The following is a 20,213-nucleotide window of genomic DNA, read 5'->3' on the forward strand; positions in this document are numbered from 1 at the left end:
CTTTTTTTTCAAACTAAATATATAACACACACAGACATACGCACACACACACACACACATTTATATGTATATATATATATATATATATATATATACTATTATTGTTATTATTATTATTGTTACACCATATTATCAATAACTATATTAAATATTATTGTTGCAATATTTATGTTATCGTAACAACAATAAAACAATAAAAAAACAGTAATCGCAATAATAATAATAATAATAATAATAATAATAATTATTATTATTATTATTATTATTATTGTTATTATTGTTATTATCATTATTATTACCACAACGATAACATATTTCTCCATCACTACTAATAATGTGCCCAATTTTCCTAAGATTATTTAAGAAAATAATAGTATAATGACACAGATTTTCAAAATACTTCATGAATAATACACTACTGTGAGTGGATGTGGTCATGCCAGTACAGGTTACTGAATTAATAGTAACTGTACATCACCGTTGGATCACCTACAGTCCCGCCACTCAGGAGCTTCGTTTAGATCTTCACTGCTGAAACATCCTTTACCTTTTTGACTCGGACAGGTGTTTAATTTTGTTTTCATTTCTCTGAAAGATGAGCTCTGCTGTTCTGCACTGCAGTATAAACCCCTTCACCAGCTTTCAGTGCTTTAGTAGGTTTAATTTAACTCCACTGTGTTTAATAGAGGGCAGACGAAATATAATGAACGACAGTCTGTCATGTTTTAGTTCTGGTTGAGTCTCTGGGTTTTCTCCAATATCTACAGCATGATAACAGTAATACCCAGTACAAACAGTGGTGATAGCGCGCTGAAGAGTTTTTTTTCTGCTGGTGGTTCAGTAGCAGTTCAGTCATAGTGTTTTATATAAGCTTTTCAGATTAGAAGTGAAGTGAGGGGCTCTTTAAAAGCTCTCGTCTGTTCAGGGTCTTCAGCCCAGGTTCGCTCTAAACGCTGAAATAACTGGCAGCTCTTTCCGCGCAGTTAACCTCTCGGTTCAGCCTCCTGATACTCCCTGTCTGCTTGAATATGGTGGAGAAATTAAACAGTTAACGGACAGACAGGATCTACACGTGATTGGATTCTTGGCGGATTGGATCAGGACCCCCTCTACCCCCTCCCTCCCCCCTCCTTGTTTCACGGCTCTTTGTTTCTGATCTCCTAAATCCCACCCACTCGAAATGGAGAAGTGGCGAGAGAGAAAAAAAAGCAAATGATCTTCTTTCTCTCTCTCCCTCTCTCTCTCTCTGCGCGCTCCCTCCATCTCTCTCCCCGCGCGCTGCTCCTCCGTCTGCGCCATGGACTCGGACACTAGCTGTCTGCCTTTCTCTTCTCCTCCTCACCGCAGCACTCCGGAGCCCACCTCGGCCGTGGAGCCTTCCTCCTCCTCCTCCTCTTCTTCCTCGGGCTCGGGCTCCTTCTTCCCCTGCGAGGGTCTCCCTCAGCGGCCTGGATTCATGCCGGACTTCCCCCTGAGCCGCTCCTCTCCAGCCAAACACAGCAAATACGCGCCGAGCGCTCAGGAGGAGCGAATAAGGAGCTTAACAGCCAACAGCAAGAGTCCCTTTTACCATGACAGCTCGGAGGGTGAGTGGAGAATAAGCAAACCAGACAGATGAGGAGACGAGCAGAACTGCCAAAAACCAACCGGGCACTAGAGATAACAATTATAACGCTAAAAAATACTTAGAATTACACAATACAAAACTAGGCTATTATCACCATCATCATCATTAGAAGCAGCAGCAGCAACAATGACTACAATAATAGTAATTACAATAAAAAATAAAAATATTAATAGGATAGTAGTTGCAATAATGTTACTAATAATATAAGCTAGTATTAATACTGATAATTTTACCTAGTAATAATAACAATAATAGTAATAAGTAGCAGCAGAAATATATCCAACATAGTAATATTAAACAGTAACATTCTAATATTACCAGTTACTTATACTACTACTAATAATAAGAATAATAACAATAACCTAATAATAATAATAAGGATTGTCACTATTTTCCTGATCACTGATAGACCTACAGTTTCCTTTGCTCGTTGCTCGTACCCCCTCAAAAAAAAAAACAAAAAAAAAAACTGGGGCAGTTCCCCTCTTGTCACTGGGGTAGTACCTCAAGGGTACATCTCAGTACCTTTAGTCAGGGAACATAATCCCTTGTAATTATATTTTCTAAGTTGTGCTGACTCCACACAGCCAGTCTCGTCTCCAGGCTTTTTATTTTATTGTTCTGTTTTAAAACATTAGGTTATGAAAAGATACAAATATGTACATTTCCACTGGGAAAACGTATTTAAGGTTCACAAAAAGACCTTAAAACCACTGTTGTACCTTTGAGGGTACATTTACACTGTTCGTACCTTCATGAACGAAGAATGTAACTGCACAGTTCCTTTAATCCACCGTTGGCTTTTTATATGAGGTGTAACAGCTTCACAATGCAATGCAATCAGAGCCAAAGGCTTTGTTCATGCTTTACTCTCTCAAATTTTATTAACATTTTTACGAGCGTGCTATAAAGTGTGAACGAAACGAAAAATGTAAAATATACTGTAAAACTGATTAGTTTATTTTACTTCAAAAAAAAAAAAAAAACAAGAAACCTATAAAGTCTTATCATGTTAACCTCACTGACACTCCAACAGTAAACACGCTGTAAATTCCAGATGTGGATCTCAGCATCATCTTAACATCGTCACTCTAACAGGACTAGACTAAAGAAAAAACTTTCTGATGAGAAAAGTCTGTTTTTACAGTGTACCACATAAAAACGAGGCTCCACTCCACAACACTGAAGATTAAACCCTTTAAAACATCTGTGAATTATATTAAGATTTGACGGAGCGCGTCGATTCATTTACAGGAAGTTCATATCAGTGTTACTGTGTGAACGTGCCAGAAGGCTGAAGGTGCTCGTGTTAATCTGAGAGTATTTTAGCGTCCGTGTATTTATTTCGCTCTTTTAGACCTCTCACTGCCCGTTTATACTTTATAATTTATAATTTAATAATTCATTAATAAATTAGACAGGCCTACTGCGAGGAAAATTATGGATAAATGTGGGTTGAGTTGGACTGTCCGGCGACCAAATCCATTTTAACACCAGAGGCCTTTTAATCTTAAATTATCTTTCCCATGATGCTCTTTATTGTCAGTTGGTCAACAAAGCTTAAGCTTTTTTTTTTTAAAGCTTTCCTACTAGAAACGCGACAGAAACCATTTTGAGGCGACCCCGCCAACAAACTAAGACTTTGAAAAGGAACTAAAAGTAAATTTATCGAGCTTTTGCCGATGTGGAAATGTGATTTAAGACCTGCTGTGAATTTACGAGACCTGAATTTGCTGCCTGGGTAATGAGCACATTTCTGAGGTAAATGCTACTAGCCACAAAAAATTAGCTAGCGGCCTTTAAAAAATAAAATAAAACAAAATATCGACGTTATTGGAATTAAGATATCAGCATGTGGTAGGTCTACTTTTATTATGCTTATAGTGAGATATTATATAATTCATAACATACCTAGATATTTCTAATTTTTGTTAGCAATTTCTCAAATATATATTTGACTTTTTTCACTTTTGGCTCATATTTGCAAGCCCACAGCTTCACGGTCTTAAAAAAATACCCGAAACAAGCCGGAGTTAAACTGAACTGGGAGCTTTACTGCTGTGAGCTAAAGCGCTAGCTCAGTTTAGTGCTGCAGTAATACATGGGCCATATGCTTAAACCATTGTTTTAACAGGCTGGGTTGCCTACATCAGGAGGTCGTTGAATGAAAACAGACCCATCATGATATGAAATGTCATGGAATTTAATTTTGTCCTCAAAACACTCCACATGCTTCAGGGACGTTAAATGGAGCAGTTACAGACCCATCTGAACCTTCATTTTCTCTCTCGTTTTTCTCTCTTTTAGATGACAAATTAAAAGTCTTTTTCAGATTCTAAGCTGAAACGAGGCCTGTAACATTTGGAACAATATTGTTCTTTTTTTCTTCCATGTCTTTGCCAAAAACAGCCGCAGTATTTGGCGGATGACCTTCGGCTCTTCAGGCCTGAGACAGTGTCACCCTGTGTGGACTGCACTGTGACAGGCTCTTAACACAAACAGTCACTTCCTCTGGTTTTAAATTACAATCTCTAGGAATCTGTCAAAGGGAAGTCGCTCAGCTCTAATAGGGGAGGTTTAGTTTATCTGAAGTAAACCATTGAGGAAAAATACAAATGAATAAATCTGGTTGCCTAGACCAGTGGTTCTTAGATCTGGTCCTGGAGTACCACCGTCCTGGGCATTTCACCGTTCTCCCTTCTTTAACCTTGCCCATTCATATCATCATATGATTTACAAGCACTTTCTGAGTTCAGTTGTGCAAGTTATAGCAAACTGTTCATTACTGAGAACTCCGTACTTTTTTTAAGTAGAAAGAAAGGGTTCTTTGGAGCGATGCCATAGAAGAACCTCTTTTGGTTCCCTGAAGAAATTGTAAATGAGATGTGCAAGTGTGTGTTTAAAGAACCTCCACATAGTAGAAAGGTTCTGTACCAAATTTTAAGTTGCTAAAACCTCACATCCAAGCAAAGAACCAATACAGAAGTGTAAGCCTACTAACTGACATTGTACCTAATTTTCAAATTGCAAGAACTATTTAACTATATGCTATTCCTAAATATATGTTATTCATATAATCTAAATGTAATTCAAATTTTTCAGAAGGGAAATTTAACCTAACAAATGCAGAGCTCGCGAACTAGCACACTACATTCTGTTTTAAAAGTCTCAAGCCCAAACAAATTGACATGCTTCTCTTCTTGGCCAGAAAAAACAGGCTCAGAATTTAATTTATAGATAATAACTGCATTTAAATCACAGATGCAATACTAGTTGAAAAATCACAATTAGATATTTTCCCCAAATCGTTCAGCCCTAACTGTACCACACTACCAAGTCTAAAGACTGTAGCACATTTCCTGAGTGTGGTCCAATTGAGAGAATAAAAGTCCAGTCATTTAGGGGCGTGTGTTACAGTATGGCCTAATTTTCTGTTTTTTATTAGGCAATAGAGTGAAAAAGCCATTCCGAACATGACACTGATTTTCTAAAACGCTGAGAGGCCTCCACAGGCTCTCCAGCTTTAGGAGGACTTTTGTTCTTCCTGTTTTGTCTTTTGGCTAAAGGTCCTAGAGTCCCTCATGGGTTTGAAAAGCTACAAAGCAGTTGAGCTTTTCTGACTAATCATTGAAGTGACTAGCTCTTGAACTGAAAAATATGACCACAATTGATTAACTACAAATTATGACCATAATTCTTAAGTTTATTTAATAAAGCTAACAGCCACAGCTGGAAAAATAGAAAAGATCTGGACAGAGATTATTGCACATGAAGCTATAGTGCACCGCATGCAACTTTCGTCTTCTCCCAAAACTGTATTCAGTATTTTTAGCTCGTGAGAAGTGAAAAGCTCTTTCAGCCTGAACTCTCTCAGAGGGTCAAGTCCAAATAGTCTTGACAGATAACTCGGTGTAGTGAATGCATCCCTCTGTTTACTAGAAGATTGAATTAAAAAGATATTCATTCATCCATTTCTGCTACTTGTCTGTGCTGAGGCCATGGGACTTAAAAGCGCACAATCCAGTGACAAGTCACCCTCCAAGGTCAGATGTCACTAATATCAACAGAAACATCTAATTCCTAATTTCACTCTAATTCAGATGAATTACAAGCAGATGATGCTGGCACATGGACTGTACGTCATACGGCTGTCGATTACAGTGTAGCTGTTCTCAGAGTTTATTTAAGATACACAGAGACCTGATGTGGGTAGTAACTAGTCACATTTACACAGTTCCATTTTTCACTTTTCTGAGAATTTTCAAATGCTAGTTTTACTTATGCTCAAGTATATTTGTGAAGAAAAATATCAGCTTCTTATACATGTACATTTTAGTCATTCGCATATACTTCATCATCCATTATTTTGTATCTAATTTTATTCTGATCTGTTGGTTCAACACCTGGACTATTTGGTAATTTTCTTTTAAATGATATTATTTCATTTTAAACTAAAAGGATGCCAAAAAAGAGAAGAATAGCACCTAACAAACCTCAGCTGGGGAGTTTTGACCTGATACGCTCTCAGACAAAAAGATCCTAAACTGTCGCTGGGGTGGTACCCTTAAGAGTGCGTCTTCAGTGCCTTTGGTTATGGAACATAATTGTACCATATTCCATTGCAGTTAAATTATTTTTTTAAGTTGCATTGACTCTGTACACTTTGTCCTGGCTCTTTGCTTTCCATTTCATTTTTCTCTTTTAAAACATTGTTATGAAAAAGGTACAAATACATGCCTTTCCCCTGGAAGAACTTATTTAAAGTACACAATTTGGTGTACCTTTGAGGATACATTTATGTTGTTTATACCTTGATGAACAAAAATGAACCGGTGCAGTATCTTTTTATCTGACAGTATAGGACAGTTTGACCTTCTACGAAAAACCTTTAATCGGCAAAGATAGGCTGTAGGCTGTTAGGCTGTACCCTTAAAAAGTGAGCCATGATTAAATACAGAACCCTGACAACAACTGTTTGAATCCCTAATCCTTACACAGTTAAATAGATCTTCTGTATGATGGAGAACCTGTAAATTATTCTTCAAAGAACCTTTCAAAAAAAGTTCTATATTTCACAAAAAGGGTTCCACTATTGTTACAAGTTGTAGAATCTATTTTGGTACAAGTTATAGAACCCTTTTTGCTGTACTATGCTAACAATAACTTGTAAATTAATTCATGTTAATGAAACTTCACATACCGCACATTGCTTTAAATCCTCCATGTAGTGTTTGACGAGCATGGAATTATATATTGTGAAATGTAGGACTTTCAGAATAGCAGAAAAATTAAATGTTAGCCACTATTTGTGTGTAAATTACATTACAGTGGTATTGGTCTGTAGATACCAAAGATCTAGGTCGGGGGATTTTCTCCACAGACCACTAAATGCTGGCTCATTGCAAAAAAGTGTTGTGTGTTAGACAAACATTAAGAAGTTTGTTGTTCTTTTATTCATAAGAGGTTAGGAGGTTTTGTTCCAAAATGCACTATAGAATACTTTCAAGAGTTTTCTTTTTTCCATGATATTTGTAGTTGGGAGTGAGCTTTAAACATGCTATAAATATCTTTGCTACATTATAATTAATACCATTTTCATACATCAGCTGTTACTCTGTTCAAAAGCTCATTAAATCTAAAATTGTTACAAATGGATACAGCATTTTGGAATGAAGCTCTCATATTCTGTCCGGCATTATGAGGCAGTTTCCCTCGCAAAGATTAAGAACTTGTAGTAAATGTCTAATATAGACTTAATATATGTCTAAATGTATCCATTTTCTTATTTCAGTGTATGCAAAGACATCTTTGCTTTGATAAAGTGCATCATATTAGAAGTGTCTGTTTTAATGTGAGCCAACTATACAAGAACCAAAGGTTGGTTTGCTCATTATTGAAAGTCACTTGGTCTCAATTCTTCTAATTCTTCAAATCTGCTAAATGCTTGTGCCAAAGGAGGATAGAGGAAAGTCCGCTGCGTTTTAAGGCTGCTTCCTCTCTAGCATCTCCTGACTAAAGTCTGTTTGCATCCTGTTTATAACTCGCCATGTTAAACTGTTTTTAACAGTAGGGAAAAACACTGTCTGCAGCTATCCACACTGCTAACGTCTAACGGCATCTTCTTTTCTCTTTCCCTCGTTTCACTATTTCTGTGGTGTAGTGCATAGAGTTATTCACTTTTGTGTAAAGTTAAGGATAATATTACTTTTCTATCAAATCTGATACACACTATCTTTCAAAAGTTTGTATTTGCCTGTCATAATTATAATTGCTGTTATTTTATTCAAAAAAAATGTAGACATTTTAGTAAGATTTAATAAGATTTTTTATAAGCTAAGTACCAGAAGATATTTTAATGTTTTATTTAAAATTTTAAGAATTTACATAAATAATATGCTGTAATGATTTAGTATTAATCATTATTTAATTATTATTATAATTATTATCCCTTGATAAGTTATCCACCTTGAGATATGATCAACACTTTTCCAATAGGTGCTCTTGATGTTAATTTTAGTATAACTTCATTCTCAATGTTATACAGCTTTTTTAGTTGTTATGGAAGCATTTATAGCTCTATATATCTATCTATATATCTATATATAGTTTATCATTCTAGAGTCTGGACACATCTAAAATGTCCTACCAATTAGTTGAATCGTTAAAAATTGCAGAGTATTAACATCATTATAGAAACATTTTATGCATGCATCTGCAAAAGATTGTTTTGTATTATAGAAAACAGTGACACACTGTAAATAACAATAACACCAAGTCACTTAAGTCACTTTAAAATGTATATATTCTTCACAGATTATTCCTTGTTTAATATAAATATATTTGTACATAGCAGAGAGGTCTTTTTTCCCCCTTACATAGGTCCCTCCTGTCTCTATATGTTGTGTATATTTTGTGTATATTTAACATATTTCAGTTTCTGTATTTTCTTTGTATTTTTATTTTTACTTTCTATAGAGTGATTAGCTGAGCCTCACCACAAGCATTTCAATGCATGAATGTCCTGATGTTGTGCAAATGACAAATAAACTTGAAACTTGATACCATACTGTACATCTTCAGATGATACCTTCACACAAGAGCTGCCTTATATGTGCCTATAAATGATGTCAGTTGTGGCTTGGGGTCGGTTTTCCTTAGTAATCTGGGGTCTTTTTAAGTGTGTTAGTGAACGGCAGCCTTATCACTCAGGCAACCATTTCAAGACTTATTGTTCAACACCTACTAAACATTCAGTAACTTCAGTGAAACTAATATGCATGAATTAAATTGTGGACCCACATATAGCCACTTGCAATTTAAGAACCAAGTCTTATTCAGATCAGTATGATCAATCTATATTGTTTATTCTCTGTAGGGGAGAAGTCTTTGTCCAAGCCTTTGGGGTATCCAGTCCTGGACACAGAATGCTGCGGCAAACTGAAAGAGCCGTCAAACGGGTTAAACCAGGGAGACTCCATTGTGGACTCGATCGACCTTTCAGGCAAAAACAAGAAACGAAGGAACCGCACCACGTTCAGCACCTTTCAGCTGGAGGAGCTTGAGAAGGTCTTCCAGAAGACGCATTATCCAGATGTCTATGCGCGTGAGCAGCTGGCCCTGAGGACCGAACTTACTGAAGCACGTGTGCAGGTATTATGCTATCTGTTACAACAGTTCTTCCCCAACCTGGTCCTGGAATACCCCTGTTCTGCTCGTTTTAGGGTTTTTCCTGCACAAACACAACCACTTCAGCTCACAAAGGTCTTGATTAGGTGTGCTCCAGCAAGGAAAACACCCAAGTAATACTTTAGAAAACATTAAAAGAAAAAAGAAATCTAGGCTAAGTGCTGTATTAAATTAGATGTTTATGGTCTTTCTTAAGAGTGAAATTGTCTAATAAAGCTGGATAGAATGTCTTCATATGAATACACACAGGGACCTAAACCCAAAAAGCTTTCTTCATGAAAGAAGAATAAACATCTCCGTATTTGTCTAACACAAACCACTTTTCTACATCTATCCAACTTTTAGTGGTCTGTTGAGAAAATTCCCGGATCCTTGGTGTCTACAGGCCAACACCACTGTTATGCATTTTTAGCATAAATAGTGACAACAGTAGTTGCTGTTCTTACTGTTACACTGTAATTGCTATATTTCACAAGCAATATCCAGGACCAGGATTGGGAACCAGTGTATTTAAGTTACAGCAGTATACCACAATATTTAGTTTAGCAGGCTCAGAGAAGAGGGTAAAGGGTCATTTCTCTTTGTTGCTATTCTCTGTACAATGTCAGAAAAAAGGTACTGTCCAGGTAAATTTTAGTCCTTTAAGGTATAAACAATGTGAATCTACCCTTAAATGCACAGCATTGTCTTTAAGGTTAAGCTGTGCGCCTTAAATATGTTTTAAAATACACACCACTCACTTTCCCCAAGGGAACGGTGCATATTTGTTCATTTTTGTAGCTACCTTTTTAAATCGTTGTAAAGCAAAACACAATTTATTCTGTGAAATGACTAAATTCATCTCTATCATCATTTGACTAGTGCTAATGCCTAAGAAATAAGTCATATGAAAGTACCTGCATGATCCTCTACCTTCTCACTCTGACAGGTTTGGTTCCAGAACAGACGGGCAAAATGGAGGAAGAGGGAGCGCTATGGGAAGATGCAGGAAGTGCGAAACCACTTTGCTGCTACATATGATATCTCGCTCCTCCCTCGCTCCGATACGTACCAGGTACAACATGCACACTACATTGTATAAGCATTACAGAGTTTAGAATGGGTTTACATGCAGTACATTTCTTTTAGAAGATGACATGTTTGCTAGCTGTATCATAATAACAGACCTTGAAAGTTAGGTGAGCTAATTCTAAATCTAAATAAGAATATAGTTAAAAATGACCAACAAAGCGTTTATAGAGTAAACTTGGGTGTATTCATGTTTACAGTCTTATGTGTGGCCACCAGCAAGCTGGCACTTTTTAAAGATTGGATTAATAATAATAATAATAATAACAATAATAATAATAAATATTTATTCATATAGCACAAGATGCATAAAAACACTATGCTGTAAATGAAAATAACAGTACAATTACAAACAGTTACAAAACACCTATCAAGTTTGCATTCTTCATATTCTCTGAGTGCTGTTTGAGTTTAGGAGACGAATAAGAAAATGAACTTCCACTAACTGGGCTGATCCTAGGAGGTTGCAGTAAGCCTGGATCAGCTGAGCGAAGGGTCTAGACAGGCAGTAATGCCTGAAATGAGGTCCAGCACAGCTTCATGTGCAGAATCATTATCTCACATTATGACGTAAATGTTGAAGTAATTTCCCTTTTCCTCAAATGTAGCTAATCAGCCAATACATGTTTGGTATCTGAAATTTGCTTCACAACTCAGGGACTTTGAGATTAACACACATGGTTGATAAATAAAGCCAAGTAGAATGTGGTTTCTGACACTGTATGACATACTATTATCTATGCAATTAGAAAACATTATGGACACAAGACTTGAAAATGACTGCTAGTACTGTTATAACTAGTCAACATAATTTCTCCACTTTTTACAGATAACTGTATTTCAAACAGTGTTAGATAATACATAAGGAAGTCTGTCAAAGCTCGCCTGAGGCAGGTGAAATAGGCATGCAGTTTGCACGCTGGTAAAGAGTATAAGCTTGCTTACACGTTAGCTACATTTGCATTGTGGCTCTAAAATTAAGAAGCATATTTCAGACACCAAACATATCTTGGCTGATTGACTACATTTGGGGTAAAGGGTAAAATCTTATAAATTTGTCTTTTTAACAACTCTTTCTGTTACTACACAGATGCAGAGTAACCTGTGGTCAGCAGGATCAGGAGGTGGAGGCACTGCCAGTGGAGGTTGCGTCCTGGGCACAGAAAGCATGTCGTCCTCCTGCATGTCCCCTTACCCCCACCACCCCCACTCCCACCCCCATGGCAACCTTCCTGGCCTTATGAGCATGTCTACATCCCCTACTCATCCTCCTCATCATCCTCACCCACACCACCCCGGCATCAACGGCCTCTACTCCCTGCACAGTTTTCAGGGGGGCCTGGGGGCCCACTCCTTTGAGCCAGGCCCCGAGTCTGACTACAAGCCTTCAGGTCTGGTGGCCCTACGCATGAAGACCAAAGACCCTGGCAGCCTCTTATCCTGGCCAACGTGACCGCATGACTGGGCCTTCAGCTAGGAAATGACTGAGCCAACAAGTAATCGTTGGATACACAGTGGTGCGTTTGTGCGTCATAGAAATTCAAACATTGGAGACCCAGTTTTGGACACAGAGCTCACCGTCCATCCTGTGTGAGGAACAGATTTGCTTATACATTTTTCCTACATTTGCAGTTATTATAAGAATGATAAATGCCTCATGCCCTGTATATGCTGTTTTAATAGTATGTTTCCATACGGAAGCATGCAATTGGTTACCGTTTTATAAATATGTGCGCCTTAAGATCAAAGACTGTTTAAGAATGTATTCTTTGATATTGAGCATAATTGTATAAACATTGTAAGAACTGATGAACAGAATGACTAATCTTGTGTTCAATGTATGCTGAATTTTTACAGTAGTAAGACAATTAATGAATGGCTTTTATATCTCTTTTATACTTCATTAATTTGTTTATATGGAGGAAGAAGAAACAGTTGTGCTGCCATTAAAGTTAGTTTGTCAACACAAAAATTTGTTTATTTGCTTCCCTCTATCTATAACCCACAGATACGGATAATACACCTTAACCATGTTTTGGTATTTTTCCAGTAGGTTGCACGTTGCCAAATCGTCAACATTTAACCTATGGTATTCCTGCACACACCACATAATTTGTACGATTTCTGGATATTTTTCAGTGGCTTTAGTCTGGTAAAGTCCTTTACTCTATGTGACAGATGTACTCCATGGTGATATTGTGACCATATTGTTTTACAGTGCTGTTTCCGCTCTTCAGCAGAGTAAAAAGCAGAGGTGTTGTGCGCCTGCTGTAATTCAAGAGGCCTTTAGAAATCAGCTAATGTTTCATCAGAAAGTGACAGCACTGCTAAAGCAAACTCAACTGAACAAGCACAACCCCTCACACAGAGTGCTGATGATGCGTTCCAGGGCCACTTTCCGCACATCCCATTAACCACAAAATGAAGCCTGTCACAATTTTTGATCAATAACTTGATCTCAGTTATTTTCCACATTTGATAGCTCTCTCAACCATATGTTTACATCACAGCAAACAGATTGTGAAGAAGTTGCCTTTTCAGCAGTTGAGTTGAGACAAATGCATGCAGATGAAAAAACAGATATTAAGACTATAGAGGGCAGCAGTCAGGAGCTTAAGCTGTTTCTGCACTAGTTGGGAGCTACTAAGTATCAACAACTAAAAAGTAAGAATGCTAGTTAGCCAATCTGGCCACTTTGGGCTTTTACCTTATTAGTTGCATACAATGAACAGTTATTTACATGGCAATCAGTCGTCAGCTAAAATGCCATGATCGTGACAGGCCTACACAAGACTGCTTTCTCTTAGCAGGGATGAACTGTAGGCCTGATGGATGCTGACATAACCTACTGTACAATAAGAATGGATTCATGGGTGCTTTATTTGAAGGTGCAAAGTACAACCCATACTGAAGGAAATATGCATGATGCTATCATGTCCAAATTTGGAAAACATGAGTAACATTTTATATTTTGTACATCCTGGCTTATATGAAATTATTGTTTGATTCCATACTGCTGTTTTTGTAAATAACGCCTAACATGGATGTACACCGAAGAAAAGTAATGCATTCAAATGTGTATATTTCCACGTTCATTAAATATATTACATGCACACAATTTTGTCAGAGACCACCCTTCATTTATTAAATTTCCAATCAAAATGGCCATAAAGTACAAGTTATTAATTTTTTGGGAGATGTTTTTGAAGATATTAGATATAAGATAATCCACTTGCATAAGACAGGGGAAAGTCAAAGGATAATAAGTGAAAAAATACTGGTGTCCAAAAAAAGTAAAGATACAGAGAACAGGTGTTTTTTGTCCATCCTTCCAACGCCTACTCAACACTATGCTGGTGTTCTCAGAACAATGGACTGACCACCCCAGAGTCCAGACCTCAACATCATTGAATGTATTGGGGATCACTTGGATCATGAAGCAGAAAATACAAACATCCTCTAAAACTGAACTTTGGAGGTGTGAAAAACTGTCCCTAAAAGCCTCCTGAGAAGAATGGAAGCTGTAATAAAGGCAAAGACTGGACACACCGAATAATGAAAAATGTGGTATTATGTTTTGTTTTGGAGACTTCTGTACAGTTTTCTGTTAAATGTTTTCTGTTTTTTACAGTGGAAAATGAATATTTTTTATGTAATGGCTGTTTTGGAAATAAATGAAAGGTGGTCTCTGACTTTTGCACTGTACTGTATATTTTGTTCATCTGAAAATAGTGTACACATTTGAATCAAGGCAATCCAATCATCACTTTTTCAGTGTAGAAAATAGCTATGTTAACATACATGGCAGCCCCATCCAGGCCAGCTAATAGTTGCAGAGGTAGCACACAGCAGATGTGACAAGGCCTAATATGTGGTGCTGCATGGGACAGCTCCATCTGGATCTAATGACCACATGCCAGCCACCTTTTCAGGACAGTCAGCCTAATTTACATAATGCCTGAGATGTAGCTCTTGCCACAATGAAAAAAGCTAAACAGCTGCAGTTACAACCTGTTCAAAGCCATTTTCATTTCACCCGACTCTCCAAGTGAGGAGCGATGGAGGATTGCTTTGGGGCAAGCATTTGTTACTGCTTCTTTCCATTGTATGTTCAGCATGACGGCAGCACTGGACTACATTAAGTGCCAGTCTAGCATACCATGTCGTGTTTTTGTGAGAGCTGACATGTGTTTCCAATAGAGCAGAGAGCGAGGCTGTCAGAAACACTCTCCACACCCACAGCTTAGAATTCCAGCTTGGTCCGTCGAGACAGCGAGGCCTGCTCCAGCCACACAGGCAAACTGATTAGGTCTCAGATTAAGTGAATGAGATAAGCAGATAAAGCAAAGTAGAAAAAAAACATAAGAACCACTAAACAGATGAGCCAAGCAAAGGAACTGTAGGACGAGTTGGAGCCAACAGGATGCATGCAGACCCATACAAGAATGACCTAGGCTGAGAACGTAGATATGTTCTGCTTACATTCAGGAATATATTGACATCATATTGCAGCATATTCCATTTTCCTATTGGGAGAAAGTTCTCTAGGTGAAGGCTGTAGTGTAGACATAAACTTTCTGGACTATAGCTGATAGAATAGACAAGAAGTACCAAAATGTGATGCTTTTTGTTGGAAATGCGTCAAGATTAGGCCTTCATTAGGACCTTGAACAAGCTGGTTTCTATGAATCTATAGGTCAGTACGGTTTAATGGCCTTAATTTTTGCTTGACAATTAAGGAACACTGCACTGTAAAAAATCCTGCATACTAAACACAATGCTTGGGTATGCCTAATTCCAAATAACCAGTTTACAGGCTATCTGAAATATTAAAAAAATATACAGGTATGTCATTAGACCTTGGACAAGCTGGTTTCTATGAATCTATGAATGTAGGTCAAAATGGCCTTCATTTTTGCTTGAGAGTTAAGGAACACTGCGCTGTAAAAATACTGCCTACTGAATACAATGGTCGAGCATGCTTAATTTGAAATGGCCAGTTTACAGGCTATCTGAAATAATACAAAAACCATCCAGGCATTAACCTCTTGCACTGCACTAGATACACAAATACTAGAAGCCAATACACAGATAAGGTATTTCTTAAGTAGTTCAACTTAAACATTTTTGTAAACATATTTGCAGCGAACACCTCTTGCTGACTATGGAAGCACTGCTAATCGTAAACCGTTGGAGGTAAACTAAATTTACAAATGAAAGTGTGTTTAGTGTGTGGTTATGGGGTTATGATCTATTATTATTTTAATGATTTGTATTTTTAAAAACGTCTCTTTACACCTCAGGACCTGTACGAAATACAGAGGGCGACATCTATTGAACATAAAGTGAACTACACCCAGTTTAATGAATGCTGCATCGCCTCTTGCAAAGGTCAAATGGTTTGCACGTGAAATACACTCACGCTTATATATTTTATCGAGCCTATGTAAGATTTATATTGTAAATAATCGATTTGAATCGCGAGGCGTGTCTACAGTTTTGTAGAGGAAATAAACAAACTGGTTAAAGAAGCAAATGCCCTTTCTCAGCGCTTATTTCCGCATGCCACGAGGGCTGGTCTTGTGAATGCGAGCCGAAAGCAGCTGGGCGTTGTACTGTGTCCTTGATTGACATGTACAACAGCCAATAGAAACGGACGCTTTCAGAAATTCAAACCAATCAAATTCTTCGGGCGAGGTACGCCTGAGTCTAGACAAGATGGCGTATGCGGTTGTTTTGCTGCAATGATAGTTTACGAAATACAGTGTTTTTTCGTCTGAATTTACTTAATTTCGGTAGCGCGTTAGCTTTTTAAGTGTTTGTTAGACGACGCGAAGTCACAGAGTGTCCGACATGAAAGGAAAGGAGCGGTCGCCCGTGAAAAAGCGTCCAAGGGCCTTGGATGATATACGAGACAGAGGAGGAAGCCATCCGACCAGCAAGAAAATGGGGGTCATTTCCATTTCTGGTGGAAGCAACAATGGCAACAGTTCCTCCAAAAGTGAAGGAGGCTCGGCAAGAAGGAGTTTGCTGGGCGACAAAAGAGACAGTCGGGACTTTGACGGACACGTTTCTAGTCGCACTGGAAACAGCCACAGCTACACCAGCCCCGTTGCTAGCAGCGCTAGCAGCAAGAACCACAACTCGAGTCTGTCCCTCGAAGCGGCCGCCAGGAGCAATTCTCGCGCCGAGCAACGAACTCAGCTTCCTGCGAACGAAAGTGAGTACAAAACGCTGAAAATAAGTGAACTGGGGTCGCAGTTGAGCGACGAGGAAATTGAAGACGGTCTCTTCCATGAGTTCAAAAAATTCGGTGACGTGAGTGTTAAAATTAGCCGTGTGAACGACGAGAGAATCGCTTTTGTGAACTTCAGGAGGCCAGACGATGCCAGAGCTGCGAAACATGCTCGAGGCCGGTTGGTGCTGTATGACCGTCCTTTGAAAATAGAGGCGGTGTACATGAACAGGAGGAGAAGTCGCTCTCCAGTGGAGAAAGACCACTTTTCTGCGGTGGCTGGCCACAGACATTTGCACACCCAGAGGCCGCTGTCCCCGACTGGACTGGGTTATAGAGACTACAGGTTACAGCAGCTAGCCCTCGGTCGACTTCCTCCACCCCCTCCCCCTCCTTTACCCAGGGAGCTGGAAAGAGAAAGAGAGTTTGCTTTTTACGAAGCAAGAGCAAGACCTGCTTACATTGCTGAGCGGGCCGCCGCGTTCCGCGAGGAGGATTTTATCTCTCCAGAAGACGACCAAAGAGCCAACCGAACTTTGTTTTTGGGTAACTTGGACATCACGGTCACAGAGAGCGATCTGAGGAGGGCTTTTGACAGGTTCGGGACCATCACTGAGGTGGACATCAAGAGGCCCACCCGCGGTCAGAACAGCACGTATGGCTTTCTTAAGTTTGAGAACTTGGACATGGCTCACAGAGCAAAGATCAGCATGTCTGGGAAAGTGGTTGGCCGAAATGCTATTAAAATCGGCTATGGAAAAGCAACTCCAACAACGCGACTCTGGGTTGGGGGCCTCGGACCTTGGGTTCCTCTTGCTGCATTAGCAAGGGAATTTGACCGCTTTGGCACTATTAGGACTATAGACTACAGAAAAGGGGACACATGGGCCTACATTCAGTATGAAAGCTTGGATGCAGCTCAGGCAGCCTGCACCCACATGCGTGGCTTTCCTCTGGGCGGACCAGACAGACGGCTGAGGGTGGACTTCGCTGACACAGAGCATCGCTACCAGCAGCAGTTCTTACAGCCACTGCCACTGCCACACTATGACCTTGTGACGGAATCCTTCGTCCACCGTGCCACTCCTGAAGCGATCAGGGTCAGAGAAAGGACTCCCCCGCCGCTGCACTTTAGAGAGAGAGAGCTCTATGCTGGAGCTGAATGGCCAGCTCCTGCCATTCGTGAACGAGTAAGGACTCCTGCATTCGAACCCCTGGAGCACTTAGAACGTGAGCGACGGCCAAGAGAGCCCTGGTCACTGGAGCGCGAGCTGCCTGGCAGGGATGCTGCGCGCAAACGGCGCCTCCTGGAGGACGGGCGCCACCTGGAGTGTTCGCCTGACAGCAGCAGCGAGTGGGCAGCCCGGCGCCGCAGACCTCCTTCTCTGGAGGGCAGCCCTGGAGGCAGCAGCCGCGATGGCCGTTTGAGTGACTCGGAACGTCCGCTTAGGACCGAGCGACCATCCCCGGCACGAGAGCGCCGCAGCAGCTTGGACAGAGGGCCTGGGGAAAAGCGCCTCAAAAGCAGCAGCAGCCTGTCAGAGTCCAGCATCGGAACAAGCCCATCAGAGAGAAAGCGCAAAGCAGGGGAAGCAAGTAAAGGCCCCTCAAAGAGAGAGCGAGCTGAGGGGGGCTCCAAGAGCAGCCAGTCGTCCAAGCAAGACTCTGGCGGAAAACTGAGCATGGCCTGGAATGGCATGCTGCTGCTTAAGAACAGCAACTTCCCAGCCAGCATGCACATCCTGGAGGGCGACCTGAACGTGGCCAGCAGCCTCCTTGTCGACGGCACCACAGGAGGCAAGGTCACCCAACTCCGCATCACGCAGCGCCTCCGACTCGACCAGCCCAAGATGGATGAAGTGTCTCGTCGCATCAAAGTCGCAGGCCCGGGCGGGTATGCAATCCTTCTAGCAGTTCCTGGCAGCTCCGAGGACACATCATCCTCATCTTCAACAGATCCAGCAGCATCAACACAGCGGCCCCTGCGCAACCTTGTGTCATACCTGAAGCAAAAGCAGGCAGCCGGGGTTATCAGCCTGCCTGTTGGGGGCAGTCGCGATAAGGACAACACGGGGGTGCTTCACGCCTTTCCGCCCTGTGATTTCTCTCAGCAGTTCTTAGATTCCTCTGCAAAAGCTCTTGCCAAAACAGAAGAGGACTACCTGGTCATGATCATCGTCCGCGGAGCATCTTAACAATCAGAACACACCAAAAAAAGCATTGTTTAAAAGAGAGAGAAAGAAAATGTCTCATTTGCATGCTCTGTTAAGCCTGGTGCAGCAAACTATAATTTAAAGGGTTAAAGGGGTGTGTGTCATTTGTTCTGCCAAATGCAGTGCATGGAAAAGAAAAGAAGAAAATGTCTCAAACAGCAGAATTGGGTTTCATATTGATATTACAATATTTGAGTACTATTACAACTTGAGTGTTTTGTCCAAATCAAATCATATTTGTGCAAAGCTGTATGAAACAGTGGATGATAAAAGACAGACATAGAATTAGAAAATTGAGTATTTGCCAGAATACACTGTTCTGTTCAGAATCCTATAGTTTTCTTGCTTCACTGTTAGATTGCAAGCAGTAGCCAACACATGAATGTTGATTGATTCATGTAGGTATATTAATTTTTCTGATTTAAAAGGGTAATTGAGTTATTGTGACTTAATGCTTGGAACAATCAGTTTAATGATAGCCAGTGTTAAAGTGTAACATAGGCCTAGGTGTGTAGTTGTGTAGGCACCTGCAGCAGTCAAGATATTTCTCACATAGAACTGCATGTTGACTCCAGTGTCCTGTTTTGAAACTGTTGCACAGATATTTCACGTTCAAATTTTTGCATAATACAGGCTAATGTATACAATGACAGACACAAACTGTACCTTAGTATTGAAATGTTCATCAGTGTGGAACAGGGCAAGCAGTTAATGAGGCTACAAATTATTGTTTTGTGTAAAGATTTTATTATATCCAAGACCTCTTATAACATGAATCACTGATTATTTTGGCTTAATTCCTTTAGTTTTAACATGTTAAAAAGTCAGACCAATGCACAGAGCTAATAATGTGCTTCAAGAGGTAAAATGTACGATTCTTGTCATGCTTTTCGTACCGTACTGTCATAGTAACAGTGAAGCATTCAGTCATGTGAGATATGGTTTACTGTCTTATCTTCAGGTTACATGTTTTTTCAAGGTCATTTAAATTCTAAAAGTAATGTGGAGATATTGGCAATTTTCTCATTTGCTTTTTCCTTTTCATACACTGAGTACTTGATGATCTCTGATAAAGATTGGTGATTTAGTCAGCCACTAGTTTCTATTTTTTTCACTGCTTTTATCATTATTGTTATCTTTGTTTAAGTAATCACAGCCCTGGGACACTTAAAAAAAAAAACAGGAAAAAATGTGAACATTTGACAGGAAAAGCAATTTCATGCATGTGGCCTTCATTTTCTTTGTCAACATTGGCCACAGTTTTATTATGCATGCCACATTATTGGCATTGAGGAAACTGATACTGTTAAATTGACATGTAGGTACATGTGAGTTGAAACAGTTCATTGAATTATGATGTAATTAATGATGTAATCTAACCATA

The 20,213-nt window shown here is 39.7% G+C and overlaps 2 protein-coding genes across 2 annotated transcripts; both read left to right on the forward strand.

Annotated features, from left to right (window-relative positions):
• The first annotated feature begins 1,268 nt into the window (after positions 1–1,268).
• On the forward strand, positions 1,269–11,834 carry alx3 (ALX homeobox 3). The gene is made up of 4 exons (XM_036578065.1): positions 1,269–1,586; positions 9,003–9,277; positions 10,242–10,367; positions 11,472–11,834. The coding sequence occupies exons 1-4, from the start codon at positions 1,298–1,300 to the stop codon at positions 11,832–11,834; spliced, it is 1,053 nt and encodes a 350-aa protein (XP_036433958.1). The 5' UTR covers positions 1,269–1,297.
• Positions 11,835–16,077: 4,243 nt separating this feature from the next.
• rbm15 (RNA binding motif protein 15) lies at positions 16,078–18,846 on the forward strand. Its single transcript, XM_036579331.1, has one exon. It carries the CDS (start codon positions 16,235–16,237, stop codon positions 18,809–18,811), a length of 2,577 nt encoding a protein of 858 aa, XP_036435224.1. The 5' UTR covers positions 16,078–16,234; the 3' UTR covers positions 18,812–18,846.
• Positions 18,847–20,213: the final 1,367 nt, after the last annotated feature.

The sequence above is a fragment of the Colossoma macropomum genome, unplaced genomic scaffold (genome assembly GCF_904425465.1).
Source record: "Colossoma macropomum unplaced genomic scaffold, Colossoma_macropomum, whole genome shotgun sequence".
Lineage (NCBI taxonomy): Eukaryota > Metazoa > Chordata > Actinopteri > Characiformes > Serrasalmidae > Colossoma > Colossoma macropomum.